This window comes from Barbus barbus (assembly GCF_936440315.1).
Source record: "Barbus barbus genome assembly, chromosome: 19".
NCBI classification, from domain to species: Eukaryota; Metazoa; Chordata; class Actinopteri; order Cypriniformes; family Cyprinidae; genus Barbus; species Barbus barbus.
Window position 1 is genome coordinate 21058627 of NC_136747.1, and position 27198 is coordinate 21085824.

A 27198-nucleotide genomic window follows, 5' to 3' on the forward strand; every position below is an offset into this window, starting at 1 on the left:
TGATTTAATCTGAGGCCTGAACAAATAAGGTCCACCCCACTAAACAAAACAGTTGAGACAGATCTATCTCCCAGGCACATCTCTATGGATCCTGACAAATTATATTTGAAAGGGCTGTAACACAGGGTGAAAAACAAAAATGCAATAGCCTGAACAGACATGAAGGAGATTAATTGCAAAACCAAAGAAAAACACAAGAGACTATAGAATATGTTGCTTGGTAGTTCAGTTTCCTGCTTTCCTTGAAATCAAGGAACTGTGACGTGTGTGATTAATATTATATATTAATATAAAAAACTATTCTACATATTTATTCAGCATTTTATTTGATATGTACAGTATATGCATATCTATATCTATCAAATAAAATGCTGAACAAATATGTAGAAATGTGCGTTTATAAATATAATCTCATATAATTCTTAATACTGTATATAATCAAATAAAATGCTGAATAAATATATACTTTATACAAATGAATGAAATATGTATAGCCAATTTTTCTGAAATGCATCATACCTGCCGGTCCAATTTTGATGCAGTCTCATGGCTGCTGACTCATGGTGAAATAATTGCTTTGTCAAAAAGGGTCGCAGGTTTGTTCTGATGGGGTCATGGTCTGCGAGGAACACAATGTAAAATACTTTCGAACTTCTGCATTGATTGTGGTCAAAATGTTAAAAAAACAAAAACATTAAGAGTGGAAAACAGACAGGGTCTTACAGATGCTTATTTATTTTATGTATCAGTTTTACATTCTAATGGAATGCAATGTGACATTCATGCTATAGATTGTGTCTTTGGAGGAACATATGAATGCGTTTCAAGCTTAATGTTTTACATATAAAGACAAATAGTAACACACACACAGACACGCAGATACATTAGAGAAGTTCATACTAACTTGGTCTTGAAACATGACTGTCATATACTGGATAAGTTGAATGTTCAACAATGACCTCAAACGGCCCCGGACCAACCTTGGAGCAGAAGGGTCAACTCATTCAGCAAAAATACTTAATTGTTCACTTTCAGCACAAACAGGTTGTTTGCGGTCAGGACGAACAGTCTTTCATTAGTGGCCCTGAATCCAAGTACAGGGTCATTGGTGTCCAGGTTGGCTACCTGTTGTTTGGCAACCTGCCCTACCTGCCGACCCTGCTTCCGGTTGAAGAGCACAGTGTCGACCGGCGAGGGCTGGCGGTAAATGAACACACGCCTGAGGCACTCGCAAAGAGCAGCGTAGGAGAAGTTGGGTGCACAGGTTGCAAACTTTTTATCGCGCTTTGAAGCCTGAACATAACCTGAACAGAAACAAGAATTAAGACTTTATGTACAAGAAGAACCGTGTGCAAAACACTGTCTCAATGTCTAAGGCCTTGTCCACAGTAATACGTTTTCGTTTAAAAACGTTCTCTCCGTTTTGGCCTTCTGTCCACACTGCTGCTGCGTTTTTGTCAAGTAAAACAAAGCTTTTTGAAAATGCTCTCCAAAGTGGATAAATTTGAAAACGCTTTTGTAGTGTGGACTGTGAAAACGATGACGCATTTTTTGTCATGTGTCACATACTGTACCAATATGTTTATACCAGTATTGTGCCTGTTATGTGCTATTACCTTTCATACTGTTGCTAAAGATTTGTTACTTTGCATGTTCTCCATATTACAGTCCTGCAAAGATGACAGAAAATGTACTCAAAATCCTGCGGCAAAACATGAGGTTTTGCATTTTAGATATGATTATTTACCTGGATGCGTCAGTGAATGATGAGATATTTTCATAAATAAAATCCTGCCAGAAGAATTGCATGAAAACTTATGCATGTTCTGACTGTATTGCTGCAGTGAACTTTTATGAGGGCTTTCCATATGCGCAGTGAGGGGAATTGAAAATTTTCCGATGTTTCAGTGCGGATAAGAAACTTTTGGAAAACGCTAATGTGGACGAAGAGCATTTTGAAACAAAAATCTGTATAAATGTACATGTAGCCTAACGAGGACAGAAAAAGAAAGCTGGTTGCCTCAGGTTGTAAAAACACTATGAGAGGGAAGTTTAGGAGTTTAACATTTCACATTATTCACATATAACTGGCCTTACCGAGCGCATTAAATGTTGAAATGTGCTCCCATACACCATTGTCCTGGTTGGGACGGGGCTGCCAGAGCAGTGCATCAACATCGTGACGTAAGCTGAAAGCGGGCATCTCAGAGGGGTCAATATGAACGGAGAAAAGGAATTGGTGGCTCCCTAGGCTCACCTAAAATTCAAGAAAAAGCATGTAAATAATTCAAAATTATGTCAAAAGATTAATTTACAAAAATCTACACCATAGCATACATCCATTAAAAAAAAAAAAAAGGTTTCAGTAGGACTTTTTAATGTAAAAACCCGATTCCAAAAAAGTTGGGACACTGTACAAATTGTGAATAAAAATGCAATGATGTGGAAGTTTCAAATGTCAATATTTTATTCAGAATACAACATAGATGACATATCAAATGTTTAAACTGAGAAAATGTATAATTGTAAGGGAAAAATAAGTTTATTTTAAATTTCATGGCATCAACACATCTCAAAAAAGTTGGGACAAGGCCATGTTTACCACTGTGTGGCATCCCCTCTTCATTTTATAACAGTCTGCAAAGAGGAGACAAGTTGCTCAAGTTTAGGAATAGGAATGTTGTCCCATTCTTGTCGAATACAGGCTTCTAGTTGCTCAACTGTCTTAGGTCTTCTTTGTCGCATCTTCCTCTTTATGATGCGCCAAATGTTTTCTATGGGTGAAAGATCTGGACTGCAGGCTGGCCATTTCAGTACCCGGATCCTCCTTCTACGCAGCCATGATGTTGTAATTGATGCAGTATGTGGTCTGGCATTGTCATGTTGGAAAATGCAAGGTCTTCCCTGAAAGAGACAACGTCTGGATGGGAGCATATGTTGTTCTAGAACTTGGATATACCTTTCAGCATTGATGGTGCCTTTCCAGATGTGTAAGCTGCCCATGCCACACGCACTCATGCAACCCCATACCATCAGAGATGCAGGCTTCTGAACTGAGCGCTGATAACAACTCGGGTTGTCCTTGTCCTGTTTAGTCTGGATGACATGGCGTCCCAATTTTCCAAAAAGAACTTCAAATTTTGATTCGTCTGACCACAGAACACTTTTCCACTTTGCCACAGCCCATTTTAAATAAGCCTTGGCCCAGAGAAAACGCCTGCGCTTCTGGATCATGTTTAGATATGGCTTCTTTTTGACCTATAGAGTTTTAGCCGTCAACGGTGAATGGCACGGTGGATTGTGTTCACCGACAATGTTTTCTGGAAGTATTCCTGAGCCCATGTTGTGATTTCCATTACAGTAGCATTCCTGTATGTGATGCAGTGCCGTCTAAGGGCCCGAAGATCACGGGCATCCAGTATGGTTTTCCGGCCTTGACCCTTACGCACAGAGATTGTTCCAGATTCTCTGAATCTTTGGATGATATTATGCACTGTAGATGATGATAACTTCAAACTCTTTGCAATTTTTCTCTGAGAAACTCCTTTCTGATATTGCTCCACTATTTTTCGCCGCAGCATTGGGGGAATTGGTGATCCTCTTGCCATCTTGACTTTCTTAGAGACACTGCCACTCTGAGAGGCTCTTTTTATACCCAATCATGTTGCCAATTGACCTAATAAGTTGCAAATTGGTCCTCCAGCTGTTCCTTATATGTACATTTAACTTGTCCGGCCTCTTATTGCTACCTGTCCCAACTTTTTTGGAATGTGTAGCTCTCATGTAATCCATAATGAGCCAATATTTGGCATGACATTTCAAAATGTCTCACTTTCAACATTTGATATATCTATATTCTATTGTGAATAAAATATAAGTTTATGAGATTTGTAAATTATTGCATTCCTTTTTTATTCATAATTTGTACAGTGTCCCAACTTCTTTGGAATCGGGTTTGTATTTGAAAGAAGTTTTGCTCACCTTTACTTGACCAAAAATACACAAAAATAGTAATATTGTGAAATTTTATTACAACCTACTATTGTAAGATTTTAAAATGTAATTTATTCCTGTGATGAACCTGAATTTTCAGCATCATTATTCTAGTTTTAGTGTCACATGATCACATGATTTTTTTTTTTAACAAAATAGTTGTGGAAACTGATCTTTTTCCAGAATCTTTGATAAACAGAAATTTCAAAAGAACAGCATTTATTTTAAATAAATAAATACATAAAAATAATCAAAAGTCACTAGTCACTTTTGATCAATTATTTATATCAATCAATTATAAAATATTTTTATTATAAAAGTATTTTTTTAAAAGACAAAATTAAAAAGAAAACATAAATAAAACGTTCCAATTATAGTAAGGTTTTTAGACTTTTTATAATATTTTTTATAATACTTTTATATATTGGTCTGGACAATTGTATTATTTATTAACTTAAAATGACCTAAAAAAAAAAAAAAAAAAGTAAAAAAAAAAAAAGTTACAATTAAGATCGGTGTGATTGCTTCTTTAAGATTTCACATCATATCTTCTCAGTAGAAAAGGAGGCTGGCAAGCAACATATGAAATGAATGGATATTAAATTCTTTTGAGTCTTTTTTTTTCATTTTACTGTCTGCCTATTATGCCATCACTCTAGCAGAATATGAAATGAGAAAGGAAAACATCTCCATGCATATTCTCATAAAAGCTGATTTATGAGGCGCCCATCTGAAACGACAGCAGGATTGAAAAAACAACAGCAATGCAAGATGGGTGCAGCTGTAAGTCAACCACCATTATAGTCACAGACATGATGTAAAATGTCTCTTATTTTTTATGAATCGCAACCGTTTTCATGTTTTACTGAAAATAAGTGTTATGACTTCTCAGTGATGTCTTTGTACCTCTGCACTTTACACTTGTCCTAAAACCCATTTGGTGAATTGCCAGCTGCCAACATCTCCTTAAAAATGCCATTTTCAAAATCCCATCTTGCTCTGCTCACTGGTAACTGCGTATTAAATTCAGAGCAGTGTGCAGCAGCCATTCTTCACAACTGGTAACAGCTTCACATGCTTAAATGCATCTTAAAATTCCCACCACTGTCATTTAGACATAAAACACGCTAAACTACCTCTATAAACCTGTCTTTTAGAATTAGTTTAATTACTTGATTTCTCAAAAATATGTATCAGTTTAGAAAGAGAATGAGTGACGCTACATTACAGTAAATATTTGGATATCAAAAGTGTTGAACATTTCCTGCATGAACAAGAAACTGTAATGTTCACAGTTACAAACACACACACACACAAATCTATATTACACTTTCATTCAAAAGTTTGGCATCATTTTTTGAGAAGTCAATACTTTAACCAGCAAGGATGCACAGAATTGATAAAGACTGATATTAATAATGACAGACATCTGTAATGTTGCAAAAGATTTTGATTTCAAATAAATGCTGTTCTTTTAACATTCTATTCATCAAAGAATCTAAAAAAAACCAAAAAACCATGGTTCCCACAAAAATATTAAGCAGCGCAATGTTTTCAACATTGATTAAAAAAAGTTTATTAAGCAGCAAAATAAATAGACTATTTATAATTAGACTGGAGTATTTTTTAGTGATTGTTTAGTGTTGCTGCCTACTTTTTTGAACAACCTTTGCAAACAGAGCCTAAAAGTTCTCCTGAGGCAATTACAGTCCAGTTATATACCGTCACCACTCATTTTCACTGAAAAAACAAACAAACAAAAAAAACTTGCACACAAAGCCAACCTCTCTAGACTGTAATTATCAGGGGATTTTGAAATGTGTCTCTGTATTTTTTATGAGAGCGAATGTAACCGACCCCATTATGGCATCAACATGAGCACACAAAGAGAACAGGAGGACCGATAATGAAACACATCTTAAAATAAAGGCCCTTAAAACCTTTGTTTCATTATGTTCAGAGTTACACTTGCTACTGTTTGATCTCTCACTGAGAGGTTAAAATGTTTATGGCTCTCCACAAATGGGCACCTGGCTGTGCCAGAACTGCTTCACAAGAACAGCACACTGTCTCATGTTTAATTCATGAACACCACAGTTGTGAAGAGCTCAACAATAAGGTTTTTTTTTTACTGCTGGACTGCAGTTCAGATTTTTACTTGGCATGCCAATATTTTCACTGACTCCACCCAAAAAACAAAAAACAAACAAAATTGTGTTTTTTTAGCCAGCTAGATATCCTTACCTTGGTGTAAAAATTAGTGTAGATTAACACACACACAAAAAAAAATCATGAATGTTATTTTAATATAATTTAGATACTATAATACTATAATATTCTAATAATATTATTATACAATTTATAATAATATACTTATTTTTATATTTTCACTTTTAAATGGAGTTATGTATTAATTTTAGAGTGTTTTTTGCCATTTTTTTATTTATATTTTTTTATTTCAGTTTTAGTGATTTGTGTACTTCAGGTTTAACTAAACAAAAATGTATTTTTAAATATATTTTATCTTATTTCAGTTAATGTTTATTTTATTTCAGTTAGTTTTCTAGCGGTTTTACATTTAGAAGCATAATAATCCTGGTCTTCTTTTTTGTTCCACAGAGTAAAGCCATACAGGTTTAAAAAAAAAAAAAAACCCTGAGCCCTATGAATTCAAGTGACATCTGAAGGCTTAATTCTTCATTTAATCATGTCAACTACAAAAGTAGCATTTGAGCAATGCATTACTACAGATCTAAAGCAAATATTAAAATAACCATCCATCACCACATCTCCAGCATTATACGGGGAGCTCTTGAGATACACATCATTCACATATACAGTAAATGTCAACCGTCTCCTTCACTCATTGCCATCGTGGATTCCAGTTGAAAGACGAGTGTGTCTCTCAAAGGAGAGGTGCCACTCTACAAGAACACAAAGAAATACAAGTTCTTTCAGGTCTGCTCCAGCACCCAGCTGAGGGACACAAACATGCAATCTGAAATCTCTGAAGAGGTCGACAAGGGAAAGGCTCTCCTCAGAAATAGGAGAGAGGCAGCTTTACAATCTGTGAGCAAGTGCACTCAGAAAAAGGTCAGTGCGTTTTGCTGCATCAATGTAATCGATTTAGAAGTGAGAAGAAGAGAGGAAATGATTGGGGGGGGGGGGGGTGAATCTATGTGGAATTTTATTCTATGGAAAAAGAAAAAAGGCTGAAAGCCTTTAAAAAATATACTGCATGTACAGACAAAAATGAAAAGCAAATAAAAAGCCATGACATGATAATTATGATGACTGATTTATTATCGTTGTTGTTACTACTACTACTACTATTACTACTAATAATAAATGCAGAATAAAATGCTTTGAATTAAAGTTTCTGCCAAATGAATAAATGTAAATGTAACAAATGATTGCCCTGTGTAATTTAAGTGTTAAGTGGATTTGCAACCATTTATTATCTTTGGTTCACCAGAAATAATATACCTACTATAAATGAAAGACAGGAGATCAGACAAATCATAATTTAACATAGCCTTCCATAGGGTTCAGTATTAACATGTCAGCTGTGAGTGATACATTATCCTGCACTGTTTGTCACTAATTTATGTATATATCCTGTGAGATTAGAAATATTAGAACATATTTAGAAAATCAATTAGACATATTTTATTTAATTCAACATAGAATTTATAGACAACTTTTAGGCTGCAAGGGCCATTTTTGTTCAGAAGCTGCATCTGAAATTTAGATACATTTGAATATTTAGATACATTTACAGACCGTTTATTGCAGCTCAGAATTAGCATGAATGCATTTACAATTACAGTTTTTACAATTACGGTAGATTTTAGGTTTTAATTGGGTATTAAAGGGATAGTTCACCCAAAAATGAAAATTCTGTTATCATTTACCCTCCCTCCTCTTGTCTTTTCAAACCTGTATAACATTCTTTCTTCTGCAGAACATAAAAAAAAGATAATTTGAGAATTTTCTTAGTATTTTTTTTTTCTATACAATGGAAGTCAACACAGTTTGGTTCTGAACATTTTTCAAAATATCTTCTTTTATGTTCCGCCAAAGAAAGAAAGGACATGAGCCTGAGTAAATGATGACAGAATTGTCATTTTTGGGTGAACTAAACAATATCTATTTATATATCATTTAAATATTGATTTATGTATGCATGCAGGTTTCTCAAAATAATTCATGCAATTAACTCTCCTACTATATACTGTATTATGTATTAAAGAACTGCATTTCATAAGCTAATAACTATTCATAATCAGGTGTAATTAGGCTTTAATTCTGTCTTGTACGAATAGGTACAGTATATATTAAATGAATATAGAGAAATGACTTTATTAGCACAGCTGCACCTATAATAAAAGCCACTATTTGAGGACTTTATTTCTTGCAATTAAACACTGAGATTTCTGGCATGAAAGAGCTGTTAAACTATCATAATATTACTGACTTCGTGTTCAGCCACTTCACGTTGACTGATCCTTTGATTGCAGTCAGTACTAGATTGTGCCGAACAATCAAGTGCAGGAATGTTACTCGCAGCAAAAGAAAAATCAATATTGTTCATCTGCACTCACACTCTTACAGCACAGCTTATTTCAAGATGCATTACATCTCAACATAACAGCACAATAAACGGCAAAATAATGGTTGCATTAGGTCAATAGGAATTCAAACACTGATCTGACAGCTATGAAATCTTTAAGATCACATCAGATCAAGTTTTTTTTTTAAACCAATCTTGTTAGGTAGAACCAGCTCATGAATGTATCGATGCAAAGATCTTTAATGCTCAAAATAGGCTTAATATTAAAATACATTCATTAAATGCTATACTTTTCAAACTTAAGTTTGGAAACCAAAAATCTAACCATGTACAGTGCCCTCCATAAGTATTGGAACAGTAAAGACAAAATTGCTCTGTTGGCTGTGGAGTCAAGACATTTGCAAATATGATGAATATGAGACAAAACTACAGAATGTCACATTTTAATATTAGACGTTTCAACACATACATGTTTTACCAAATAAAAAGAACAGCACTTTTAGAGTTCATCCCACTCATTGATGTGAGCATAAGTATTGGGACAGTTGAACATAAGGCAGATATAAAAAATTAAAAGCTATTATTTAGTTGAAGATCCCTTGCGCACAATCACAGCAGTGAGTCTGTGACCCATAGACATCACCAGACTCTTGGTCTCATCCTTTGAAATGCTTTTCCCAGCCTTTAATGCAGCCAATCCCAATTGTTGCTTGTTTTGGGGAGTTTCTGCCTTTACTCTCCTCTTCAGCTGGTGAAATTCATGTTCAATCGGATTTAAATCTGGAGATTGACTTGGACAATCTAAGACTTTCCATTTCTTTGCTCTTAGAAACTCCTTGACTGAACTGGCAGGGTGTTTTGGGTCATTGTCCTGATGCAATATGAAACACTTCCCAATGAATCTGGTGGCATTTTCTTGAATATTGGTAGGCAAGATGGTTTTGTACCCTTCCAAATTCATTCTGCTACTGTCATCATACATTAAGTCATCAGTTAAGTTGAGAGGACCTGTTCCAGAGGCAGTCATGTATGCCCATGCCATGACACCACCTCCACCATGCTTTACAGATGAGGCTGTATGCTTGGGATCATTGCAGTTCCCTTTTTTCTTCACATTTTTGTTTTCCCATCACTTAGATATTCAAGATTATTCAATTCAAGATTATTCAAGAGTTTTATTTGTCACATACACAATTATACAGTGTATAACCAGCAGTGAAATGTAGGTCAGGTCCGCTCCAAGGACAGTGCAATTATAAAGTATACAAATATTAAGAGAAGAAAAGTAGAAAAAATAAAATAAAAGAATAAAATAAAATAAAAGATAAGATAAAAAATATAAATATAAATGTGCAGGTCAGTATGTTGTTGACTTAAATAGTAATAAGAGGAATGTGCAAAAATAATGTGCAAAAACGTTGTACAGGGTATTTAAATAGCAGCAATATGAGGTAGAGAAAAATTATGAATAGCTTATTGATATGGTGATATTTACATGGAGTCAAGTGATGTTATGACACAGAGTTAGAGTTTAGGAGCCTGATGGCCTGGGGGAAGAAGCTCCTCCTAAGTCTCTCGGTTTTTGCCATCAGGCTACGGAAGTGCTTACCAGATGGAAGCAAAGTGAATAGACGGTTAGCAGGGTGATTTGAGTCCTTGAAGATTTTAACAGCTCTATTTTTGCAGCGTTTGAGGTAGATGTCCTGCAGAGAGGGGAGACAAAGGTTCATCTTTGTCCCATCGGTCCATAAACACAGTTCCAAAACTCTTCTGGCTCACCTTTGTGTTTTTTTGCAAACTCTAATCTTGCCTTTCTATTTTTGGTGCTGGTCAGAGGTTTGCATCTTGCTGTGTAGCATCTGTAATTCTGTGTCAAAGTCTCCTGAGGACAGTAGATTGTCAGAGCATCACCCCAGCTTTCTGGAAGTTGTTGGTGATTTTACAGACACGTCTTTTAGGTTTCATTTTCACAGCTTTTATGATTTGTCTGTCATCAACTACTGTTGTTTTCTCAGCCGATCAGGTCGTTGTTGGTCGCTGGTGGTTTCCAAACTCTTGATTTCTCCATGCCCTCTGTTTTTGCTAGAGCTCTAATTGACTTCCTCTTTTCTTTTAGCATCCAAATTGCTTGCTTTTCTCTCAAAGTCAGCTCCCTCATCTTCATCCTGGTTTGTGTGTGTCATCATCGAATGCAAGATTCAGAATGCAGAAGTAATGGATATAACTGATACGACACATCCCCTGCTTTTAATATCTGAAGAATTAATGCAACAGGACACAGCTGATCACTTAGAAAGACCTGTGAGGCAACTGTTGCAATACTTATGCTCACATCAGATAGAGAGATGAAACTCTAAAAGTGCTGTTCTTTTTATTTGGTAAAACATCTGTGTTGAAACGGCTAATAATAAAACATGACATTCTGTAATTTTGTCTCATATTCATCTTTTAATCATATTTGTAAATGTCTTGACTCCACAGCCAACAGAGCAATTTAGTTTTTACGGTTCAAATACTTTTGGAGGGCACTGTACGTTAAATGGGTTTTGTTGCATTTGTATGTTACTGGTTACTGGTTCACAGTAGTTCAACCATGGTCTGGACAATAATTTACAACTGAAAAATATCTGACCAAGCCTATTGTATTTCTATGCCTTACCACATGGGTGGGCCTCAGAGTGGCACCATCAAAGCGCATCAGTGTAGAGCTGTCCTCTGGAAACATGTCACAGTCCTCCAGTTCCTGGGCGTTGCAAGGGGGCTTGTCCTTCTCTGGGTTTGGATTCTATGAAGACAAATACTAGCAATTTAGAAACTTTTTCCAGCGCATATCTTGTTTTAAATATCTTTTATGTATAAAAAAAAATTATTTTCCTAAACATTAAAATCTAAACAATGAAAATCCATCATAACAATATGAACGATCACATTTAAAACTATGATAATCTAAACAGAATGTAAAATGAACATTATTCATTATGTGAAAATTATTATTAAGACCCACAGCTAAAAAAAAATCAAGTAAATAGTGTTTTTTTTTTTATCCCCATACGTTAGTGAAAGAAACTGACCAGGTCTTCAGAAGTGAGATACGAGAGTCTCTGTTGAAGCTGTGATTTTTGTTCATCACTCATTAGATATTCTCCCCTCCGGTCCCCAAGAACCACCTCGGACCACAGCGGCCCTTCACTTCGCTTCTGTAGAATGACCTCCAAACTACACAAACAAAAACTCTAAATAAAAATTAAAAAAACCTGACCAAACACAGTTTTAGTATCACAGGGACATCATGTAAAGCTCCTTGGCACTTCTGGATAAAGTTCAAATGATTGCCCATCACACAGATCACTGAATAAAATCACATGTTGCTTTATGGTGTTGACAGTTCTGTCATAAATAAAGGACTTAAATTAATTCTCTTTTCCCTTTGAACTCTGTATACAAGTACTATTATGGATGGAACATTCCAATCTATTCGAATGCATCTGATAAAAACAATTCCTTTTATATATTCCCTTATATTGTATATGCCTCATAATGAGGACCGCTTTGGGTTCCCATACAAATGCAAATGACAGTTACATTGACTGCAAAAACAACAGACAGAAAACATAAACACAAGTATAAACACTCAATCCGAACTCAGAGAGCATCCAGCTCACACACTCAAGAGCACAAGAGGGGCCATCAGGGGCTTCTTATTAAAATCAAGGATCTGGAAACACAGACGAGAGGACTGAGAACAATGCAGAGGGAGGGGTTGTTTGTCTCAGGAGGAGGTGGTGAGTGAACGAGACGTGAGGTGATGTTTATTAGAAAGAGGAATGAACAGCGGATGAAGGGAAGGATGTGGAAATTCAAATCAGATGAACAACTAATGCTCTAATCATGTTCCTGAGAAATGACTACATTGTAAAACCGACACGTGAGATGAATGTGTATGGAGGCACAGTGGCAACTTACACCTCTCATAAACATACAACACTGTGGGCGGTTGTTCTCCATATGCGCTGCCTCGGCTCGGCGTTTGCCAAAATCCTCTTGTGCATATACACAATATATTAAGTCTTTGCCAAGACATAATGTGCAACAACAACAGTTCTTAAGCTTTATGTACATTTAGAAAACTGTTGAACTTTTAAGAAAATTCTGTCATTATTTACTCACCTTCATCGTGTTCCAAAACCTTTTTCAAAGACTTTTTCTTCAGTGAAACACAAAATAAGATGTTTAACAGAATTTCCAGTCTTCTTCTTGCCATATAGAGACCAAAAACTGCCCAGCTCCAAATAAGCACATAAATCTGGGCCCGTATACGTAGCTCTTAACTTGCTGATTTAGGAGAAAATCTTAAAAAGGCCTAAATTTAGGACTCCTAGAGTATTTCACAAAGCGATTTAGTGCTAAAACTAGCTCCTAAATCTATGAAACGTTAGGACAGGAGTAGTGAAGAGGATTCCTAAGACTTCACTAAGACCAAATCACAACTATCCTAAAATAGCTGTTGCTGGCAAGCTGCCTTGGAACATAAACATTTTAGAAACATTTGACAATAATGAGCTTTTAAAAAAGTATCGCCCTTGGGTTTTGGAGGTTATCCCTACTCCAAATTTACCTTTGATTATATCCTTGTTTTCATTAACCAGTTGGGCAAGAAGTAACAGCTGTTTTTGCGTCCAGTTTGGTTTTCTTTTACATTTGCATGTCTTACTATCAGCCATGATTACTCTACTCTGTTAATTAAAAGGCTGTTTATGTGCATATCCGCTAATTGGTTACTAGAAGCACACATGTAAGAAGCTGACAATTAATATATATGAACATATAAAATCTTTTTTTGAATGTTTTTTTGAACATTTTTATTTTTAAACCTGTATATGAATATGGCAAAATAATATCACACTCTACAATATTGCTACGAATAAATCTCTGACATAGACCCCTCCCCTCTCAGCCAATCACTGTGTGCATAGTTAGTAATCATTCTGACATCATCCATAGCAACTTCTCTCTATTCATCAGTAAAAGTTTGTCTCAGCAGCTTTGTAAATAGGTTTTAAGAGAAAACTCTTATTTAGGAGAACTCGTAGTGGTAAGATAAAATGTTTTGTGAACACGGGCCCTGGTCCATATGACATTAAGGATTTTGTCCAGTCAAGCCAGTAGTTCAGATTTTTTGTTTCAACTGCAAACTAGTCTAGTTTTTAGTTTTTAAAAATGCCTTTATTTTTATTTTTAGAAATGTTTTACGTATGCAAGAAATAGCATTTATTATGGAGCCCCATAAATGACTTGTGAGGGAAAAGTAAGATCTTGTGGCCACAAATGAAGAATTTCCTCAACTACATTTAATGTTCCCTCGTTTTAGTTACAGTAAATCATGGAAACACTGACGTGACTTTTCTAAAATAATTGCACTGTAATTCTTAATTCATGGCCACAATATCGGTTTCTTTCATGCATGTCATGTGGGGCTCCTTACAAATTTCCAATATCAGCATTTTCACTTAAAAAACTTATTGTGGATATGAGACTTGAGAACTGCAGTGGAATTATTTTGATCTAAAATTCTTATTATTTAAGAAGATTATTTTGGACATTATAAATCACCCTTTGCCTAGACATTGTGCAAAACATCTCCTTTTTGTGCATTACAAATAAAATCATAAAGGTTTGGAACAAGATCAGGGTGAGTAAACTACAATGGAATTTTAGGGTAAAATAACCCCATAAGCATAAGGTGATAAATTCTATTCTAATTTAAACTCTATTCTATTGTAATTCTAACTTCCAACTACTGGATATATTTTCACCTTTTATCATCTTTAATGGTCCAGGTGCTGGCCTCAGGATCTACAGGAGCGAACAGTTGCCCATCCAGCAGCGGTGCATGTTCCCCTACTCCAACACGTAGGCAGTCCACAGTGAGCTTGAATCGGATGTCATCTTTGGTGGTGCCTTCAGGTAACCGCACATTCACAGTCACATCCTCTTCTGTTTGCTGCCAGAAGTAGATGCTATGGAAGTGAAACCTGATTCAAAGCAGATGTTTACGAATGAATGCATAATTAAATTACACTGATATCTGGAAGACTTGCGCATGATTTGTATGCTTAAATTAATAAACGGGTAAGAAACCATACAGGCAAATATTTTCTGAGTATATCCTGAACAACCCTTTAAACAATAAAATAGCAGTGGAAACAAAAAGACAAGGCTGTATTTTGCAATGCAAGCTTGTATGGTTGATTCCATTGTCTTTTCTTTCCATAACATAATTCAACCATCACTGAACCATGTGTGTAATACAAAGTACGATGAGTTCTGAGAATTCTAGGTCACTACGACACTACTGCAAAGATAAAACCTGTATGTGCGCAACAACCTGTGTAATTGTGTGGCTTTATTTAGCAATGAAAGGCCATTTGTTGAACATTAGTGGAGAAAAAAAGGCTATTTTTATGTACCATAGAGTTCCATTGGTATAGTGACTACACATTTTATCAACAAACTGGTACTGTATTTGTAAGGTTATAAGTTCAAACCACCAACATGGACTTTACAATCACTATTATGCCCTTATGCAAGGCAATAAACCTCAGGTTGCACCAGGGGGAACGGTTTGGATACCATAAGGCACTTCAAATAAACTTATCAGCTAATTGACAAATTAGTAATTAGGCACACTTGATGACAACCCAAGCAATTCGAGTAAATTTGATTTTCTGCTTTCCCAGAGTTACAGATGCAAACAGAAATTAGGGTGGTCAAACCATAACCCATAAGGCTGATGATACACTGGGCAACGTTTTGAGCAATGTTGCAACCAGCTGAGACACAGAGCCCACGCCTGATCTAAAATATCCAGATAGAAATTTGTTAAAAGTAGCCCGGCAAAATTGCTAAAACAAATTGCCCCATGTATCATCAGCCTAACTGTGGGTAAGGTTAAGTAGATTTGTTTGGCCATAGCACCTCTGGTGTTGGTTTTAGGAATGAGGTTATATTTATTTACAGTTACTTAAGGTTTTAACCAGATGTGGCTAACAGCAAACTTAGTAGGTATTCTTAGGGCAATGTGGCAAACATTGTGCAAGTTTAATATTGATAATAAATGTTTCTACAGCACCAAATCAGCATATTAGAATGATTTCTGAAGGATCATGTGACACTGAAGACAGAAGTAACATCTGCTGAAAATTCAGCTTTGCATCACCAGAAATAATTTGTATGTTAAAAAATATATTAAAATAGAAAACAGTGATTTTGGATTGTAATACACAATATTAATATTTTACTGTATTTTTATCAAATAAATTCAGCCTTGGTGAGCATAAATCACTAACCAGTTGTGGCATTTTAGTACAAAAAAGGCATCTTATTTACCAAACACTGCAATCCAGCTTTACCAGGCGTCATATACTAGTTTTGTTCAGTACAAACATGTCTCCTTTAAGATGTGCTTTAGTCAGAGCCGCATTTAACAATTTTATTAGAAGCAGTGTTGGGCAGTAACTAGTTACTAGTAACTTAGTTACTGTAATATTAATTTTTGCAGTAACTATAGTGAAACTAATTACTAATAAGATTTCAGTAACAATATTAGTTACCATCCATAAAACAGCTTTACTTAGTTACTTTTGATGCCTCAACCCAGATTATTTCAAATCCAGCAATCAAATAATTCCTAGATTTATTTTCATAATTTTCATGACTCGCACATGCATGTGATGTCCCCAGTGCAGCAATCATTATATTGATTTTGTCAGGAAAAAAGATGATCTGAACACTGTTATGTAAGCTGTGGCTTTACTTTACTTTGGCATTACATCCCACCCACATCCCTCTGATCAGCATGTGGTACATTGTTACTATAATTAAAAATATTTTTGTAAAATTAAACAGTTTCTCACAAAATTATGTGATTTGATAAAATACATAATGAAATATAATTGTATCAAGCTACACGACAGTTAATGAGATTGATACAACACTTCTGCTTGAATGTCACTAACAATCACTATTGAGTGTTTGTAATAACTTCTGACTGTGATGCAATGTGGATTTTATTCAAATGATGAGGCAAAAATATGTTGTTAGTAACATTCTAGAAGAATTTAATGTGGAAGATACACAGTTAAAACTTCTATGGGGCGTGAAGAAAAAGTAATGTAACTAGTAGTGTAACTAATTACTGTTGCCAGAAAGTAATAAGTAACAATTTTACTTTTGAAAGGAGTAACTAGTAATATATTACATTCTTTGAGTAACTAGCCAAACACTGATTAGAAAACAGATCACAGTGATGGAGTGATGCTGTGCAGTCTCAGTCAAGTCTGCCAGATCACGTTACTCCACCTGCAACATGGGGAATAGCACGATGCAAATTGTATTTTTTGCCGTGTTTCCCATTTTACCTATGAATCGGGTGATAAAGCTACGAACAGAGCAAGTGCTAACAAGCAAGCTCAAATTCATTCTTAATGAATTCCACATAAACGTTTGCAGCTGTTGATCTCTCAACCAAAAACTAAGGTAAAAAGAGAGGTGGATGAGGAAATACAGGAGACATCCAGAGAGGTCGGAGTCTCACCCACTCAGTCTTAACTATGCTGGCAAAACCTTATTAGTGAAATTGGAACAATTTTCTCAAGCCATAAAGCTGGTTTTAGAGTGCAATAAGGAGTGAGAGCAGTAAGCTCATTATCTTCTTTTGTTGCAGGTCTAATCAACTTGCATCCCAACCGGAATCTTGCTGAGCAAAACAGGATAATGAAGAGAAGGCCAAGGATGTTCCGTGACAATGCTAAATCACTCTGACTCTGTGTGTGCATCATAGAAAACAGGATTTGGCATTTGATATACTGATATGGTATGGATTTGGATATGGTACTATGGTATACTATCCATATATGATATGGATTGCATATGCAAATGCAAAACTTCCTCCCAAGCCCACCCAGACCACTCATGGAAATGAAACTTAAAAAAAAAAAAATCATGGTTGTGACGTCACAGCCACAGGCATTAACATTTCAGTATTTAGCAGGTTCTTTTGCACTTATGATCTATAACAGGGGTGGCTAACTCGGGTCCTGGAGAGCCGCAGCCCTGCAGAGTTCAGCTCCAACGCTAATTAAAACTCATCTAAATTCAAATTCTAAGAAGCAAAGAGAGGGCAAAAAAAAGGTCATAAACAAAATCATGCCCATTTAGGGTGCAAAAAATTAATACCAACAAAAAAAAAATTAAAGTGCTATAAAAATGTCAAATATGGCCAATTTACAGGAATAATTCACTCAAAAAAAACAAACAAATGGTCATAAAAAACTAGACCATGACTGTTTTGGGTTCCAAAAAAATTAACATTATTAAAAGAACTTCAGAGAAAAACGAAATGTTACACAGTATAAAATGTAGCCAATTTACAGGAATAATTCAGTCCAAAATTTAATGGTCTTAGAAAATTTTGGGTTTAAAAAAAAAAAAACACCTTCAGGAAAAAAAAATAAAAATAAAATGCAACAGTGTAAAATATGGACAAACATTTTTGTCATTATTTACCCACCCTCATGACATTCCAAGTTTTTTTTTTAAGAATATCTAATCTCATCTTTTAGACACAAAAACGGAGAAAGACATCGTTTCAAGCACTGTGTCTGTGTGCGTATTATATAATTACTGATATAAAATTGTATTGATTCTTTATGGCCTAGAAAGACTTGTAATTCACATTTGATTGCCCAACCCTCTCATAACAGTGCTCACCGTATAAGCTTTGGTTTCTTCATGTACCCCCTTAATTCAACGCACCATCAACAGAATATCAATGTCTGGTGTGCGTGTGCCCATTAATAGTCTTTTGTGGCTAAGGAAGGTCGACCTCTCTTTCTGAAACAAGCTAATGCACCTCCATTTTATCCGCCTACCAATGGAGTCTCTCAGTACTCTCAGCCTCTTAAAATGAGAGAGAGAAAGAGGAAGAGGATGAGCCGAGATCACTCCTTTATTTCACAGAATAAAGCTCAAAGGGAGCACAGGAAACAAATGGCCTTTTTAAAGTTCCCTTTCTCACAGATTCTCATATGACTAATACAGGTGTTAGAGGAAAACAAGAAATGAGAGAAAGAGGTTCAAATGAGTTTAAGTATAAAAAATTTCCAGTTGATATTTTTGGGATTTTGATTTTATAAGCTTATTGTTTGGTGATTTCAATCACTGACTGTTTTAGCTTTGCCAGAAAGGATGTAAACAAACACTTCACTTACAGAAAAATATAAGGAAATAAACAAATATTTGACTTAAAGGACTCAGTCGTCCAAGTCTGAGCCCCTCTAATGAGGCAATATTTTCAAATAGCACTCTCTGATCTAAAGAAAATGTCAAACACTAATGAAAATGAGGCACTAGTTAAGTCAATACTCCAGACCAATTCCAACACAGACTACATTAATAAACCGCTTATGACAGGAATATAGGATACCAAGAAAAAAATGCTATTAATTAAGCGTCGTTTCGTCACAGGAAGGAAACTAAATGTATTTCATACCAATGTTTCATGCAGCTGATCTGAATTTACATAAAACAAACCAGCCTACTTTACATAAAGTTCCATGCCAAAACTGAAAAATGAACACAACCAATGACCACTGCTGTGCAGAAGCGCATGGTCCTCTCCGGTCCTCATCAGAGTCTATTTGAGGAATTCTATTTGAATGATTCATTCTGATGTTTCTATGGATACAGCAAGCCTCTGAATCACTGTATGAAAGCGCGTTTCCTCAAGACTGCAGCACTTCAGAGTTTCTAGGTTGATTGGTGACTACTTCAAATGTCTTTTCTTCCAGGCTTTCGGTGTAACCTAGTGCAACCTAGAGTAAAATATTACTTTCAAGTTCAGATGAATAACTGGGACTGGGTTCAAATCACACAACAAAAAAGCCAATATTTTGGTCACAGTTTTGTCTAGCCTGAATGAAATATGTTTATGCCAATATGACCTTCTGTTTTCCTGGCTGTTGGTTCTCACCTGAGTTCTCCACCACCATAGCCTCAGCAGGTGGTTCTTCAAGCGGAAGTCCATCCACCTCAGAAAAAGCAAAGGGTTTCTCTGAAGCTACTACGATTCCTTTACCCTGAGGCTCCACGGCAGCGTAGTGCGGGACAGACTTGCCCTTCATCATCCTCCTCTTCCTTATACCATACTTCCTCTCCTCATCTGTAAAAAAGAAAGCACTTTATAGCTGTATCTTTCTACATACTGTCTTTATATACAATGACTTCCAAAATTTCTTTAAAAAAAGCATTAAATTTAATTTTCACTCAAACCGCTGATATATAACAGGTATAACAACTCTTCTCAATTCTCAATAATTTGAGTAAAAACTTGAATTAAAAATTCAAACAAGTGAACTATGTATTAAGATACGGGGCTAAATAAATTCAGTATGTACTTTGTTTACTTATGCAGACACATGACTGAGAAACATTGGCACTGCAGCAAATGACAACAGAAAGCTCAGGGTTAAAAGTAAGAGCTGAAATCATTGAACACCAGGGAGACACTCACTCTCACCCTGCCCAGCACAGTTGTCCATAGAGATCCACTCCAGTGAGATTGAGAAACCGCTGCCTTTGGTATCAGATGGATCTTTCTGGACTCTCAGAAGCAGCACTTCAATGGTATGAACATGAGAGCGCACGTGAGCCAGGCTGTTAACAATGATGAACGGCTCTCCTAGACGCTCACTGAACATCGGCTGGGAGGGAAATAAAGCAGTATACATGCAAAATATGGAGTGCCTCTCCAAAATGTCATGGAAAACGGCAGATAAATTAAGCCAACAATTATAGACTAATAATTTGTTAGTGGGAAATGTTAAGGCAAAATCTGGGTAATTTTATCCTACCTCCCATTTAATATGTGAACTCTCATCCCTCTTGCTTGTTCGCAAAAGAGTCAACTTTCCAGTTCCATCAGATAGAGCAGCCCAAGTTGCAGAGGTCAAGCTCAGAGAAGCACACAACTGCTCTCCCTCACAGGAGCTGGAGTCTGATTCGAAACGGAACATCTCATGAGGTTTTCCCAAGGCTGTGTCCTGGAAAAACAAATGATGGACACTAGTCAATTATTCAGTCTCTGAAAACCACACCTAGACCATCTCTATATCAGAAAACAGACTACTAAAGGGGGCATTTTCTTGTAGACGTGCATGTATTTTGGAGGCTCATAATGTTGCAAACTGCAAAAAGAAATATATATAGTTAGTTACAACAGGAGACATTCACAGATCGATCCATAAAGGCTATGAATGACAACTTTTTGGTTACCAGTTTAGATGAAGTTCAGCTAATTAAACTAGCAAGTCAATGAATGAAGCAACAAATACGAAGTTAACATCAACTCAAATCTTGTCAAATAACTTCAGTTGTATACATATTTCATGACTATCATGTTCTTTTCAAGGGCTTTAGAGTCAACGTCTTGCCAAAGATCTTTTAAACAACATATGTGCAACAAATGAGACATCAGCCAATGAAACAATTTAGAAATTAAACTAATAGGCCTAAGTGCCACACAACCAAGTCTGCATGTTGCTGCTTAACTTCAAAGCCAGCAATTTGAAAAGGATTACAATGAACTTAATAATCATCAATTACACTCTTTATAAGGTAGCAATTTTTCCAAAAAATTGGGCAGAATTCAGCCTTTGGTTGCCATGGAGCTTGATGCACACATTAACACTGATCCGACTCAATTTTCACTTCTTTCCCAGAAGTAAAATGCCCCCTGTCTAGTACCTTTGAGCGAATACAAACAGTCCCCAAGGAGAGATAATTGCAGTATGTTAACTGTAATTATAACGCAACAGGCACATTTCATAACGAGTAATTTCTTAACCCAACATGTCAGTAGCAAGAATGAGAAAGAATTACAATCAAATCCTCAGCAAAAAATTTAAACTAGCTCCAAACAAAACATCCTGTAGAGACGCTGCATTTCATCATATTATGCATCTGAGAATGTCATCTTATTATGCATTTTTTTATTCCTTTCAGAATGTACGGTACTGCATCTGAAATCAAACTCATCAAAAAAAAAAACATCATATAAAACAACGGAAACAAATTAAGAAAATGATCTTTGCACAGATTGAAGTAGGGATGCATTAATATTAAAATGCTATTATTTTGTCTAAATAAATTAAAATGGAAAAACAAAACAATCTCATTAAATAATTCAAGTAATTATTTTTTTTTTTTACTATTATTACATTATTAGCATTTTAAAGATAATTCTTAGGTGAAGGTAATCCAAAATATTCTTATTCAATTTTATTCTAATTATTTTTAATTTGTATCATTTTCCTGGAGATGTCTTTCATTATTAAAAATAGATAAAAATGGTTGCATGCTTCACTATTCAAATTTGGCCTGTTATGCAAAAGAAAGTGTACGCACATGTACTACAATACAATGCCAAAAATAAAACCAAATAATAATATTAGCAAATAACTAGTTTGGAAATACTGTACATTAAGGCAGTCCACTGTGGGCACTGTAATTGATTTTTATTACCTAGAACATGACTGTGGTTTAAATAATTAAAATAATAAGCAAGATAATAAGCAAATAAAGCATATTTTATTTATATTTTTAATACTGTTAAGCTCAATATTTAATCAAAATCAAAAGGAAAACTTCTACATTGACACTACTATAAACCACTAATGCCCTCTGCTGTTAGAGGAAAACTAGAAATACTATAAAACTACACTTTTATCTCCTGATCCAAAACATTTATGTAAGACATTGGTTCTCAACCTTTTTGACTCATTGCCCCAGAACAATACTCACAAATACAGCGTTGCTTGTTTTCAAACATTTTAATTAACAGAAACTGGGAGTGTTGATAAACTGAATAAACTAAACATGATAAGATTCAAGATGCTTGTTTTTTATTAAAAATAAGTTATCAAGGAGAAAAAAATGAAACATTTCAGTTTACATTTTTGACAATTAACATACAATTAATACAACTATATAGCATAGTTTAAATCATCCTGTGCCCCTTGAGGCACCTAAGCCCCGTTTTTTCTCTGATATTTTTTTTATTAAATTTAGTAAGAAGAATGCATGCGCATTTATGATCCACACATGTATTCTGTGGGAGATAAAAAAAAAAAAAAAGTGCTCTAGGGTGTAAATAAAGTTCATCCAAATATATGGCCCTAATAACCCATAATTTGATAAACTCACCAATGTGACTGTTAGATTGAGAACTCTGCCCTTGCTGTCCACAAAGTAGACGCTGTCTTCATACCAGGGGTCGATATGGAGGTAGTTGTACATACCAAATGCTCTCACATGATCCAAGGTGTACTGACTGTCTTTCAGTTTAACCTCAGCCACAGCTGAAAGAAGACACACATTACCGATGGGGCAAACAACATCCCAAACCACAGATAATGTGATGCTCTGTGCCCAAAAGACAGCTTCAGGCTAACATTAAAGTTATAATTAAGATGCACACATCTGGTAATTCATGAAGAGTAATGCACATTAACCCCCCCCCCATGTTGTAGAACTGCATCTTTATGACTCTAGGACTGTTGTTTATGAGTTTGTCACGCTAAGGACGTATATAATAAATAAAATCAGACAATAACAGGTGAAATAAAGCTCTTTTCTCACCTGCGTCCAGTTCTACATTGTAAGTAGGAATAGAGTCCAGTGAAAGCCTGTAACTTTCAAAACTGGGATCTAGCAGCTCTCTGTTCACCTTCAACGAGCAATTCGGTAAAGCCATATTTCATTAAAATTATATTTCAAAGAAACAGTAATCAGTTCGAAGACTCCAAAGACAACAACATTTAACGTTGCTAGTAACAGGAAATAAGCTTTAACTCTAATGCACGCGTTTCCTATGTGTCGACCCGGACCAGTTTACAAACGGACCGACCGCACGGGATTCTGGGAAATCGAGTCTCTGTGGATTCCGTTTTTATATAAAAATTACGAATTTCTAAAAAAATGTAATAAACCATGTTTGTTTACATTTTATCTTTCATTTGTACACATCTAAAAAGATAGAACATTTGCAATTTTTGTTTTTATTTATGTATTTTTATCTATTTTTTCAATAGAATAGGCCTATAGGCTTGTTTATCTGTGTCTGGTCGTACTGGATAAGGGTGAAGTTGCATAAACAATGACAGTGCATAATTTTCAACCATATCAACGTTGGTATTTGGAGGCTGTTATAATCTATAAACTAAAGTAGCTACATGACAGGAATTGTAGGGGAGACCGGTTGTAACCATAGACTGTAAAAAAAAACGTATGTCTTTAATTCTTACAGCATAAAAACTGTTGCATGCTTCACTATTCAAATTTGGCCTATAATAGCTATGCCAAAAAAAAAAAGAAAGAAGGAAAAGAAAGCGGGCTACAGGTATAGCTACATAGAACAACAAAGATGAAAAGAGATCACACTTATAAATACAGGAACAGCACGCTACTGCTGCTCAATTAGATAAACTAAATCTGTAATGTAGTAGTCTCTGGATTGGAATATCGCTCATTATGATCATATTGTTGATCACATTTATAGTAGTTTTGTAGTATTGAGACCAATATGCACATTTTGCTCAAGTTAATCACTGAAATTTACAAGAATTCTCCTTATTTCCAGTTCAAATGTCCTGATCTTCTTCATTGTTTTAGGTTATTCAAATGGATTCTAAGGGACATCAAATCGTCTAATATTAAAATTTAGCCACCATTTGAATATCAAAGTAATGTTGACACTACAGCACAGAGGTCCCTGCGTATTAAAAGCATTGTTGTCTGTGGTGTTTGTTAAGGAACACTGGAAAAGAATAAATGCCTCTCTTGCTTGTAGAATGACAGCAATGCATGATCACCTGACACACAAAGGTGAAAGAAAAAAAAGCGAGTCTCCTCTTGCCACCCTGTGGGTAGGTAGTATAAAAAGAGTGAGCTCTTCTTAACAAATGAGCCACTGGTGTTTGAGTTTCAGAACAGAGCTTTAGGTGAGTTATGAACTTTGAAGTATTTTTTATAAATTCCTATATCTCATATAACAATGCATTAATTAATTTTTATTAGCAGTTATTTATACATTCGGGATATATATAAATGAATGTATTTTCATTAGATGGGCATAGTCTATATTCACTGAATGCATAGCCTGAATACTGCTCTGCTCAAAATTGCAAAACGTTTGTTTTAAAGTAAATTTTATATTGTTGAGATTTTTCATGTATTTATTATTGTTTTTTTATGTTTTTTAATGTACGTACAAATGACAAGTGTGAACACATATGGCATGTGTATATTGTTTTTGCAGAAGAGATACAGTAAGTTTTGAAGAGCGCGTGCAGTGAGTCTATCAGGATGAGGCACGTGCTGCTGCAGCTTCATCTGTCGCTCACTGTTTTTATTTTACTATGGAGTTCCGCAGGTACGAGCTTTATGTACCTCTTGTATGCTTTTAGTAATTTTAATGGTTTTGCGTATTTATATAATTGTGGTCATCCTCAAATCTCCGTCCTGACAGGAGCGCAGCGTGTCAACAAAGTGACCCCAAAATACGGAAGCCTCAACGGTGGAACGAGACTGACCATAGAGGGTCAAGGTATTAACAAATCATCAATATGTTCTTAAATAAATAACAACATTCTGTTCTGATTCAGCACATTTTGCTATGTTACAGTTTAAGTTCTTTAAAAAGTCTGTTGGTGATTTTGCTTCTCAGGTTTTGCTCAAGCCAGTCAGTTTAATCTCAATGCCAATGACCCAAACTTTGGCAACACAGTGACACTGGTGTCCCGCACCAGATCTGTTCCCTGTGATGTTGAGAAAGACTCCACTCACTCCACTCAGATCACGTGTTATACAAGGTATGCAATCAATCACAAAACCTTATTCTAAATACAGTTTTTTTTTTATTGATTGCAGCAGTCATTGCACTGTATTCAGTCAGTGCGCCTCTCCTAGTAAAATGTGAACGCCAGGGGAAATCAGGGCTATATATTAATGTATGAATTTAAATTTTGACTAAATTCTAAAACTGAAGAGAACTGAAATAACTCCTGTGAGAAAAATTCTAAATGTCTTTTTCATGTTGTTCCAAACCTAAAAGACTTGTTTTCTTCTGTGGAACACCAAAGAATATCCGATTTGTGTACAATATTCAAAGTTTTCTGAACTCATGCAAGATATGCATGAGAAACAGACATTGAACATTTTCTATTTGCTATTGCTATTCTAAATTATCATATTATTTTATGTATTAGGCTACATAAAAAATTATATTCCTTTGATCGTGGGTCATGTTTATTATAGCAGTTCAGCCAAAAATTTAAATCCTGTCATCATTTACACATCTTCATGTCTTTTTGAACCTGTATGACTTTCTTCTGTGGAACATAAATGTGAGAAATATCCTAGTATATTTTTTTTTGTTCATAAACTATCCCTTTAAGACTGTACTCTGTCTGTCTATCTGTGATATGCAAATGATAACTTTTTGAAATAGCTGTCGCGCATAATGTTATGTAAAATGCTGATGGTGTGCGATTCTCAAAGAAAACTTTATATTGAATCATGTTTAGAGCTCTGCCAGAAGATGACTATGAGGTGCGGGTCAACGTGGATGGCATGCCAATTCCTTCAAGTCGCATTTGTTATGGAAGCCAGTGGAATTACTGGTGCATGTTCTATGTAAGATGGACTTCATTGTGCTCCTTAATAAAACATAAACTCCTATCCTCTCTGTAAAATGTTACATCATATTTACAAAACCTTTCACAGCCCCGATCATTCCGTACACCCAGCATTCAAAGTATCCGTCCGTTCTCAGGTCCCCCGGGTGAGTTTATTTTGTTTTTATCATTTCTCTGTGCTGCTTTGGTTTATAAAAATTACACTTTTTATATAAATAAAAAAAATACTGAATAAACTTTAGGGACTGTGGTGACACTTCGGGGAAGAATCTATACTGACGTATACGGAAGCAACACTGACAAAAGTTCAAATGGCATGGATTTGAGATTTTTAAGGTCTGGAAATATTTAACACATTGGTAAAAATACAGCTGAATGCTAAATCTATTCTGTGTCTTGACATGAGGTGTGCTTGTTTAAATGTGTTTTCTTTGAACAGAGCATACATGGGAGGCATGCCTTGCGAACTTCTGAAACCCAATTCAGATGAAAAGTAAGTACTTTTCAGTTTGGTTGCAAACAAAAGATAACTTTAAATATGAATGCACCCTCCATAAATGCACATCATTTATTTCAGGTATGGCCTCTATTTGGATTCTGATACCAGCCAGTGGGGATATATGAGTTGTAAAATGACTGGAACGTATGTTGGTGAGGACACATCAAGATGTTCAAGAATGATTCATTCACTATAGATTTTTGTTGGATTAAATGTCATTACCTTGGTTTTCAGGTCATCACAACCTCAGTTACATTCTCGACAGTGAATATGGGAGGTCAGAAGTGGTTTGATTTTACTTCACACTTTTTTTTTTTTTTGCATAGAAGTCTTAGTATGCTGTTGACAGAAAAGTACATAAAATACATATTTTCTTTTTTCAG

General features: G+C 35.4%; 1 protein-coding gene and 1 pseudogene across 2 annotated transcripts in view; one reads left to right on the plus strand and one right to left on the minus strand.

Annotated features, from left to right (window-relative positions):
- Positions 1-721: 721 nt before the first annotated feature.
- Positions 722-23499, minus strand: LOC306885022 (nudC domain-containing protein 1-like; annotated as a pseudogene). Its single transcript, XR_013785937.1, has 10 exons — positions 23261-23499; positions 22826-22980; positions 20476-20664; positions 20142-20325; positions 19609-19784; positions 14380-14598; positions 11638-11782; positions 11226-11351; positions 2098-2257; positions 722-1304 (listed from the first exon to the last, which is right to left on the minus strand). The product of XR_013785937.1 is annotated as a nudC domain-containing protein 1-like (transcript).
- Positions 23500-24485: 986 nt separating this feature from the next.
- LOC306885290 (fibrocystin-L-like) overlaps positions 24486-27198 on the plus strand; it is a 35560-nt gene continuing 32847 nt past the window's right edge. Inside the window, exons 1-10 of the mRNA XM_079441717.1 lie at positions 24486-24621; positions 24939-25052; positions 25149-25226; positions 25347-25491; positions 26206-26314; positions 26405-26462; positions 26559-26652; positions 26756-26809; positions 26894-26967; positions 27050-27092. Coding sequence (XP_079297843.1) covers positions 24986-25052; positions 25149-25226; positions 25347-25491; positions 26206-26314; positions 26405-26462; positions 26559-26652; positions 26756-26809; positions 26894-26967; positions 27050-27092 — 722 coding nt within the window. The 5' untranslated portion in view covers positions 24486-24621; positions 24939-24985. The remainder of the gene's footprint in view (positions 24622-24938; positions 25053-25148; positions 25227-25346; positions 25492-26205; positions 26315-26404; positions 26463-26558; positions 26653-26755; positions 26810-26893; positions 26968-27049; positions 27093-27198) is intronic.